This window comes from Mustela putorius, unplaced genomic scaffold (assembly GCF_011764305.1).
Source record: "Mustela putorius furo isolate JIRA1106 unplaced genomic scaffold, ASM1176430v1.1 tig00000127_pilon_pilon_pilon, whole genome shotgun sequence".
Lineage (NCBI taxonomy): Eukaryota > Metazoa > Chordata > Mammalia > Carnivora > Mustelidae > Mustela > Mustela putorius.
In genome coordinates this window covers 4,017,458-4,027,407 of record NW_025421288.1, presented here as the reverse complement: position 1 = coordinate 4,027,407, position 9,950 = coordinate 4,017,458, and the positions used below count along the sequence as shown (strand labels likewise).

General features: G+C 57.2%; 1 protein-coding gene across 1 annotated transcript; it reads left to right on the top strand.

Moving 5' to 3' along the window:
• Positions 1 to 5,560: 5,560 nt before the first annotated feature.
• Positions 5,561 to 9,364, top strand: APLNR (apelin receptor). The gene has a single exon (XM_004777567.3). It carries the CDS (start codon positions 6,021 to 6,023, stop codon positions 7,170 to 7,172), a length of 1,152 nt encoding a protein of 383 aa, XP_004777624.1. The 5' UTR covers positions 5,561 to 6,020; the 3' UTR covers positions 7,173 to 9,364.
• The last annotated feature ends 586 nt before the right edge of the window (positions 9,365 to 9,950 follow it).

Sequence of the window (9,950 nt, the reverse complement as noted above, 5' to 3'; positions counted from 1 at the left end):
TTGGAATGAGCAGTGTTGTACCCATGTGGAGCGGGGATGGGCTCCCCGGGGCAGGAGTGAGTGTCTGGTCAGCAGAGGTGTTCAAGAAGCCATGGTGGGCCCTTAGACTGGGGTGTAATCGAGGAGATTCCCGGGCTGGATTGGAGCCGGGAGGCAGGTGGGTTGCTCTTTGCAGTCCTGGGGGTCCAGGAGGTCTTCCTTTTCCCCTGGGCAGCCGGGATGGGGAGCCATTGTCTGCAGTGCCCACTCTGGCCCCAGGGCGGAGGGCTTGACTTCCTCCTCCAGTGCAGTCGGGGTGGGTCGCGGGGGGCCTTCCCCAAGCTCCAGAGCCCTGGTGCAGCCGATGGGCTGTTTGGCGTTGGTCTTCTCCCCTGGAGGGCCTGGCTCCACATCCTCCCATTGTCCGTCCTGATACAGGACCTCATTAATTTAGACTCACTGTAAATATTTTTGGAAACACCCTGTTGCTCTCCTGAAGACTGGAGAGGCCTTGGTGTGAGCGGGGGCCCGGGGCCTGTCCACCTCTTCCTGAACTCCTTCCGGCCTCCACTCTGTTTCCTGCCCTAGCTGCCTCCTGCCCAGGCCCTCCTGTCAGGCTAACAAAGGCGAGTGAGTTCCAAGGAGACAGGCGTCCTTGGGACTTGATCTTTAGGGATGGGAGGGGAAGACTGAGTGGCACGGGGGACCGTGGGTCTGACCCGGTGGGGACACCTGGAGGAGCTCCCTTGTCCCCCTCAGGCCTCCCTTTGCTCATCAGCAAAGCCGAGTGTATGGGACGGAGGACTGGCCGCACAGCAGAGCCCACTGGCCAAGCTCTCCCTTCTCCCTGAGCAGTGCGTTGTCATTTTGGAAGGATTCTGTTTATCTAGTCCTCCCTGTGAAATAATCATTAATTCATATTCTCAGTTCTTATTCATCAAAGACCTCCTGAGTACCAGGGAGGAGGAACCAGAGCCACCAAAGTGGGTTGTGAAAATCCAAGCTCGGGGGAGCCTTGACATTTAAGGAGGGTTGTTTGATAACGGGCCGGGAGGGGGGGGTGCGCCATTTCCAAAAGGTTTCATGAAATGCTGAGGCTGCCCCTGCCCCCCTGAGACCCCCTTGCCCCCCACCCCACTACTGTCTTCTAGGGCTTCAGCTTGGGTGAGGCGGGTCAATGGCTTGAGAAAGGGTCCCCACACATTTACTAGAGGCCCAACTTTGTGTTAAATAATGGGGGGGGGTAATGTCAGGTGGGGGGTGAGGGGGTGGCTGAGGGGAATCACAGCCTAATAAATGACCCATGAGTGGGGACTTGGTGCCACAGCAGGGAGAACGGATTCTGATCTCATTTTGCCTCCCTGTTCTGACCCTGTTAGCAAGAAATCCACTTTTCCAACCACCTCTGGGAGCCACCGCCACAGGTCCCAGAATCTCCAGCTGGATCCATGCCCTCCTGTACGGACAGGGACCCTGAGGCTCAGAGAGGGCAGAGCCTGGTGCTGGGTCACAGGCAAGGTGGTCATTCAATTTTAGCTAGAAGGTCAGCCGCGCCAAGAAGGCCCTCTTCTGGAGACCCACCCTGCCGGTCACTCTCCACTCCATGCAGCTCTCCTCATTATCGGAGTTCCTCAAGCCTGTTTTGCAATCGGCTCTTTGGGCTCTTCTCCGCCTCTAGAAGGCATGTGCTGGAGATCAGGGATGTGGTCTGAGCTGCCCGCACAATTCGGTGTGCGCCACGTGCCTCGGCTGGAGTCTGGCTTATACTAGCTGCTCATTAAATATTTGCTGAGTGAATGAATTAGTAGCCAAGATGGGACTGGAACTTATATGGTCTGGTGCTTGGGCCAGCAGGCTTTCCTGCATTTGCTGTCCCCGGAGCCCGGGGTGTCCTCTGTGTTTGGAGAGCGCCTGGGAGTTTGAAGTGGCACCAAATGGCCAGGGGAGAAGGAAGGGGCTGCTGAGGGGCTGAGGGGGGGGGGTCTGCTTTAATTGTCAGAGGCAGCTGGCCATTTGGTTTTGCTCAGATAAACTGCTAAGATAGGGCTTGTGAGTGAGTGTGTGTGTGTGTGTGTGTGTGAGTGTGCGTGTGTGAGTGTGCACAGGGCTGGGATGGGGAAGGGGTTGTTGTGTGGCTGAAGAAAGGGGAGAGGAATCCCTGAGTGGGCTGGGCAGCCCAGCTTCATCCCCATCCCGGTCCTCCCCCTCCTTCCCCACAGATAACACCACCAGCTGTTCAGGACACAGCTGTGCTTTCTCTGGGGAAGGGGAGAAAAGGGCCCCGTGGCCCTGGGTGAGTTCAAAGCAGAGCTGTGAAGTGAGGGGGCTGGAGGGGGTGCTGGAGGAGGAGGTGAGAAGTCAGCAAGAGGCAGAGAAAGACAGCTTGCGCTTTGATGTCCCCCACCCAGAGCCTGGGGCAAGGTCCGGGCAGGTCTCGGCAGACCCTGGGCTTTGGGCTTTCTCCCTCACCCCAAGCCCTTAGAGAGATCCAATTAACCACTCTTTCCTGTCCCTCCAAGGAGGAGGCCCATCCAGTCCCTGAGCCCAGCACACAGCAGCTTGCGGAAGCACACTCGCACCCCACAGCCTACGCTAGCCTGGCCGTGAGCTCACACAGCCACACACACAGTCCCGGGCATGGGGCCGAGGCAGGCTCGCTTTCTAGGCCAGGAGCCAGCCCAGGGCTGGGATGGGTGACGGCGACTGATTCACTGGCTGCAGAGGTCCCCATCAGTCCGGGCTGTCCCCAGAGGGACCCGCAGCTGGTCTGGGGCGCTGATCTGACAGGAGCTGTTCACGCCAGACTCCTCACAATATCCTGAAGAAATGACTGGGGAGAGCGCAGAGTCCCTGGGGCAACTGGGTCGGCCTCTCCAGGGCAGGCCAGCCTGGGGGACACTGGCCAACAGCCCTGCCCCAGCTGCCGGCTTGCCAGATGGCTCAGGGCCGATTATCCTGGATCAATGCAGCAAAGAGGTGCCCTTCTGAGCGCAGAAGGAGTGGCCCTGGAGTGAAGACCCGGCCTTTCCCGTCTTCTCCTGAGTGTGTTTCCTACAGTTTTAATTCAACAGGCCTTTGCCAGGCTCTGGCTTGAGTGGGGGAGGGGTGGTGCCCAAATGAAAACAGGTGTCTGCCCAGGTGTGCTCTGTCTGGTGAGGAATTCCTTCAGAGCCCTGGAGGCACATAACATCAGGCTTTAGCTATGGCTCCTCTTGACTAAGCTTATCTTCTGTGTGGGATGGACAGGGGTCTTGGGTGCCAGGCCAGGAGGCGAGGCTGGCTGATTCTATGATTTCTGGCTACCACTGGGCAGGAGGTCAGATCTTATCTGCGCTTCACCCAGTCCAGCCCTAACCAGTAGCCCTCTCCCAGGCTTGGCCCCCAGTTCCCTTCCATTTCAACAAGTCTGGTTCCCCTGGTGAGATGAACCACTTCTTACCCCCTCAGAGACAGAGAGCCTAGCGGCCAGAGGACTAAAGAGATGGGCCCATAAAGGGACTCTCTACATGGCTCAGGATCCAAGTGGGAATGGCTGTGGGGGGGGGGGTGCGGGGGAGACCTGATTTTGGGAATGCTCCAAGCTCACTGGCTTCCCTTCTATGTTTCTAGCTGCAAAGGGCCCTGTTTCCTGCATCTTTCTGGGAGAATGAGAAAAGATCTGGATTACCCGGGTGTCTGGCACTTGGCCTTTATCCTGCAATGTTTCAAGCGAGCAATTTAATACATAATAGCTACCATCAATTATGACCTGACCGAGGCGAACTGGTTCCTACACACCTCTCAGGTCCCTTTTGATAGGTCAAGGTTGAGGTAATCCGACAAGGGTAATCACTTTCACCCAAGTTTACGGACGGATTAATGAAAGGCTTTCTGCCACCTGCCTAGACTTCTATTAGACAAACATGCCGGAGCAAGCATGTCCCAGACTGTCTACTGGGTCCTGTTAGCTTTCTGGAATCCTCTTTGGGAATGGCTGGCCACAGGGCAGTTTCTGGATCGAGTTATGGTGCCAACCCCAAGGGCACAGACATTCCTAGCCAGAGTTCTCATAACCTGTTCCATCAGGGACAGGGGTGGGGTGGGGTGGGGAGGATCTATAAAATATTTTAGTCCATCTTTTATAAAAATTTCGCTCAAGAGAGCTTATTTTAGAATAAATTACAGGTATCTTAGTGCTATCCTACATTTCTGTAACGCTCAGAAGGTGAAAAACCCCCAACCTAAAAAGGGTTGGGGGAGAGGAGAAGTTTGAGGGTGAGCCCATGTGCTCAAATTCTGGCTCTGACAATGACTGGCTGAGTGACCCTGGCCAAGTTATTTCACTTCCCCGTGTCTTCATTTCCTTATCCGTAAGTGGAGATTAGTAAGAGTGCAAGTCATTGTGCCAACTGAAAGGGATAGTAAGGACATACAGAATGTAGAACACTCTCAACCAGGTCCTTGTGGGTATTTGAGTTTGGGGCCCTGGCTTAAAAACCCCTGCAGAAGGTTTTCTGAACAACCCTCCTTGGAGACCAGGAATTCTGGTTTTAGAAGCCCTTTGCTTTGGATGGGGCCATGATTTATGTGCTGATTTTGTCCCGTCGTATCCCTGCTCAACTTTAGACGGACTTCTCCACTCTTGGGGGTTATATTTAAAAATCATGTCTTGTGTACCTTCCCTCTTTCCTGCCCAGAGCTCCTGGAAAGATGAGCAGACAGGGCAAAGTGAGTGTGTGGGCGACTGTACCCACAGCAGCCCCTCAGTGACCACCCCTTTCTCTGCCCCCTCCCCTGGCTGCATGGTCTCCTAGAGACATGGTCCCCAAAGACTGAAATGCACCTAGGTCCTTAGCGCATATGACCCCTTCTTTTCAGTCACCCCCCAGCTCACCCATCTGTTTTACTCACTCAATCATTTAGTGATCACCTATCATCCGGCAAGCCCTGTTAGGTGCTTGGAGAAGAAGAAAAACAAACAAGAGAATTGTAACGAGATCCATCCTGTGACTTTAAGCAGGACATTTACCTCCTTAGGCCTCAGTTTCCCCACAGACTTCATGACTTTTGTCTGGGCTTTCTTTCTCCTGGGACTCTGTCCTCAACCCTCTAAAACTTCGTAGGCTGTCTGCAAACCGCAGTCGGCCAACAGCTTATGAATTGTAGAGAAATCCCCTTAACTGTGTCTGTAAACCATAAATGTTCCCAAAGGGGGGGTCAAAGTGCAGGAGTCAAGGATGGTGACTGTGAGGGGAAGAGTGAAGTCTGGTCTGGGTGGGGGGGGGCTGGGAGGGCAGGAGGAGGGGGTTGGGGGCCAGCCGTGAGGGGCCAGACCTGCTGGCCAGGAGGGCTTGCCAGGTGCTGGGAGCATCCTGCGAAATCTCACACCCTCCCTGCCTCCCCCAACCGTCCTGGCTCCAGCTCAGGCTGGATTCCAATCTGCATAATTTGCCCCATTTAGAGTGGATGGGAGGGGGTGAGAGTGGGAGGGTAGGGAGGACTGGGGGGGGGGGCGTGCTCCAGAGGCGGGAGGAAGCCAGGCCTAGAGGCTGGGGAATGGGTGGGTGGTAGCCAGAGGGTGAAGGCGGGGCCAGGAGGAGAGCAGGCTGCTGCGAACCCCAGATAATCTTCTGCCCAGCACGCAGGGCTCAGTGTGGTCCACTTGCCCAGGGAGAAGAAGGAGGGGAAAAAAAAAAAAAAAGTGGGCTGTAACTTAAAGATCTTAAGACTTCCAAGTGAGGGGTTGGTCTGGAGGTGGGAGGGGGGAGTGACCAGACAAGGAGGAGACAGAGACTCAGGAGGGTGCAAGGAAGTGTCCTAGCTGAGGCCAGGACAAGGCAGGAGAGGGTGGAGGGAAGTCTGCGGGAGCAGGCATCCTCCAGAATCCGGCCGGCCGCAGCTCCTGCCGCTCGCTCGCTGGCCGGGAAGGGCTCTGGACACCCTCAGCCCTTCTCGCCTGCCCTCTGAGGCTCAGGCCAGGCCAGCCGCTTGGGGCCCTTGCTGAGTTGGTGCCACAGCCACAGAGCTGGGACCCCAAGGACCCCCTGCCCGTCTTCTCTCCAATGCCCAGCATGGAGGAGGCTGGCGATTTCGACAACTACTATGGGGCAGACAACCAGTCTGAGTGCGAGTACTCGGACTGGAAGTCCTCGGGGGCCCTCATCCCCGCCATCTACTTGCTGGTCTTCCTCCTGGGCACCACGGGCAATGGGCTGGTGCTCTGGACCGTGTTCCGCAGCAGCCGCGAGAAGAGACGCTCGGCCGACATCTTCATCGCCAGCCTGGCCGTGGCGGACCTGACTTTCGTGGTGACCCTGCCGCTGTGGGCCACGTACACGTACCGGGACTACGACTGGCCCTTCGGCACCTTCGCGTGTAAGCTCAGCAGCTACGTGATCTTCGTCAACATGTACGCCAGCGTCTTCTGCCTCACCGGGCTCAGCTTCGACCGCTACCTGGCCATCGTGAGGCCCGTGGCCAACGCTCGGCTGAGGCTGCGGGTCAGCGGGGCGGCGGCCACGGCGGGCCTGTGGGTGCTGGCCGCGCTCCTGGCCGTGCCGGTCATGGTGTTCCGCTCCACCGGGGACCTGGAGAACACCACGAGGGTGCAGTGCTACATGGACTACTCCATGGTGGCCGCCTCCAGCTCGGAGTGGGCCTGGGAGGTGGGCCTGGGGGTCTCGTCCACCGCCGTGGGCTTCGTGGTCCCCTTCACCATCATGCTGACCTGCTACTTCTTCATCGCGCAAACCATCGCCGGCCACTTCCGCAAGGAGCGCATCGAGGGCCTGCGGAAGCGGCGCCGGCTGCTCAGCATCATCGTGGTGCTGGTGGTGACCTTCGCGCTCTGCTGGATGCCCTACCACCTGGTGAAGACGCTCTACATGCTGGGCAGCCTGCTGCACTGGCCCTGCGACTTCGACATCTTCCTCATGAACGTCTTCCCCTACTGCACCTGCATCAGCTACGTCAACAGCTGCCTCAACCCCTTCCTCTACGCCTTCTTCGACCCGCGCTTCCGCCAAGCCTGCACCTCCATGCTGTGCTGCGGCCGGAGCAGGTGCCGGGGCGCCTCGCACAGCAGCAGCGGCGAGAAGTCGGCCAGCTACTCTTCCGGCCACAGCCAGGGGCCCGGCCCCAATTCCGGAAAGGGTGGAGAGCAGATGAACGAGAAGTCCATCCCCTACAGCCAAGAGACACTCGTGGTTGACTAGGGCTAGGGGGATCAGAGAGGAGCCCGGTGCCCTCCGCCCCACCCTGGCCTCTGCCCTTGCTCTCTGAAAGTCAGGTAGCATGATAGCACCTTCTCCCTTGCATTTGACCCTTTTCCTCGCTCCCTGCCTCCCTGCCCCCCTGGTCCTCCTTCCTCCTTGAGTTTTGTGGTTTAGTGGAAGGAGACTGAGTCCGGCGGACTCGCGCTGGCGCTGGGCCACTCGGTATCTGTGAGAGGGACTTTGCTCCAGTCTCTTAACCCCCTGGAGCCTCAGTTTCCCCATTTGTATAAAACAGGGGAGGTCAGCCTGGCTCAACTGAAATGTGTTGCCCCCACTCTTTTTCTTGGATCTCCAGCTTTTTCTTTTCCCTCCTTTCTTCTAATGTTCTCTCCCCTCTCCCTGCCCCTGCTTTGCCCTCTTAGCTGCACTTTCTGCTCCGAATCCTTACCTACTGGCTCCAACCCCCTCTCCTGGAGCACATCCCCTCCCTCAATCCCTTCTTTCTCCCCTGTTGGCTTCCTGGTTGTGTAGGGCTCCTAAGGGTTAAGAATCCTGAAGCTTGCACACATGGCCCTGGCCCCAGCTCTGTTGGGCTCCCTGGAGTGCAGCGGGGGACCTCGTGGGGTGGGGCGGGCAGCTGGTGAGGGAGGGCTGGTGTCAGCCAAGTTAGCTCCACGCTCTGCAGCTGGGAGCTGCGGAACTTTCCTGCAAACTGGATCAGTTCACTTTCAGGCACTAAGGATTCCAGAAGGGGTCTCCCCTCTTGCAGCCCCTCCCAGAAGCCAATTAGATGAGCTTTTTGCAGATTTCCTCAGACCCTCTCTTCAGCCTCTGTTCCCTGCGTCCATCGGAAGGCTGTGGGGTTGGTGCTGGGACGGCTGGCTCCTTGGAGTCATAGAGGAGTGGGGAGTTGGGAAGGGAACGCCGGGGAAGAAGGGAGTCTGTATTTAGTCTACATGCTGCTTGGCTTCCCTCTCCGATTCCTCATCCCTCTAGCCCCTACAAGCCTCCACACCACGCCTGGCGTCCCCAGCCAGGACACTTTTCTTGAGCACTGGTGCATCTGGGTGCCAAGATTTATGTGTGTGTGCATGCATGTGTGTGTGCGTGTGTGTGTACATGGAAGAGCGTCACGCGTCATTTGGGTGAACTACCCCCCTACTGTCTACCGCTTCACCACTCTTCACACAATATCCTTGGGGGGAGGGAGGCATATTGAGGCAATAGAGAATAAAATGAGAATAAAATGAGTCCACCCCGCCCCCACTGGATTTGGGGGCCCTGACGGCAGGTCCGTGCTTTAAGAGAGAAGTCTATGCTAGTGCTGGGGGCCAGCCCCTCTGGGGAGATCTGTTCCCAAGGCCTGGGGACACTCAGTGTGCTGGGTCGCATCCTTCCTAGTTCCCTGAGGGAAGTAGGAGGTGGGTTAGAGCTTCCCGTGGCCCCTTCTCCACGCCTCCCCACCCTGCTCTGACTTGATGAGTGTGTTCCTTGCCATTCTCACTTTTCCAGGGTCTGTGGCGTTCTTGCCTGGGGTGAAAAGCGCCGGGTGGGTTTTTTCTCACCTCACCCTCAGGATCACCGTTGGCCTCTCCTGCTGGGCTGGGGGGCTGGGCACGGTGACCCTGAGCAGCTGCAGCAAGGCTGAGGGCCTGACGTCATGCCACCAGCGAGGCCTCAAGGACCAAATTGACGGCAGGCCTTTGTGAGCTGGGGGCAGGGTGTGTATATTCCAGGTTTTGTTCTTGGAGGACTCCGGACAGGACGTGAAGGACAAGATTTGCGCCATGGAGGCAGGAAGAGCCCGGCTTGGTGTCAATGGAGAGCTTGACCGTCCCTGGGATGGCGCCAGCTCTGGGAGCAGAGGAAGGAGGAGAAAGGAAGAGACCCCTTGCAGCTTAGTCTCCCTTTCACAGGCCAGAATCTTCCGTACACTCCCTTTCTCAGCCCAGGGCTCTCCTCAAAGTATGCGGTTAAAGCTGGAGGAAACATCTAGAAGATCTAGAAGGGACGAGGGTGCCCTTCGGAGGCCCTCATGGGGACCCCAGAGACCTCTTGCCTGGAACTCATTGGTTGTCCTGGACAGAGTGGGGAGGCTCCCTCACCCCAGCCCCTTCTTTGGAATGTCTCTGCTATTTTTTTTCTGACCCTCTTAGTCACTGCGGTTCATTCAATAAATCTGTTTTGTGTAACTGTTGTGTCCAAAGCCTCTGCTCACACAGACGTCTTGGGATGAGTTAAGGTCCCCCATTTGCAAGTGTTCCAGTGGGAGGTGGTGTGGGCTGAGGGAGCACAGGAGGAAAGTAGGAGCTAAGGGAAGTCAAGTGGGAAACTGGAAAGGGAGTGGGGGAGGCGGGCAGAACCCGGAGCGACAGACACAGCGCAGGGCACAGGTGGGGACGGAGACCAGGGGAGGCACAGGAAGTAAAGGCGGGGAGCAGGGGGCAGCTCAGTTTTTGTGTTCTGAGAACCTGTGGGACAAATGGGCACACGTTTTGGAGTCCAGAGCACAGGCATGTAGGAAAATGCTAGCATTCATTTATTCACCAATTCACTAATTCATTGTCCCTTGAGGAACCACTCAGTTTAGATAAGAAGTTCAGGTGCCTGGCCTTGGATCGGTGACCCTGAATGTCTGCAAACGCTCACTCCCGAGCGGTACCCCAGACCTAAGGAATCCGACTCTCCTGGGCTCACCCTGGGTGTTCTTAACTTCTAAAAGCTCCTCAGATGATTTCTGGGGGAGGCTAGGTTCGGGGATGTCCGCATCCACACAGA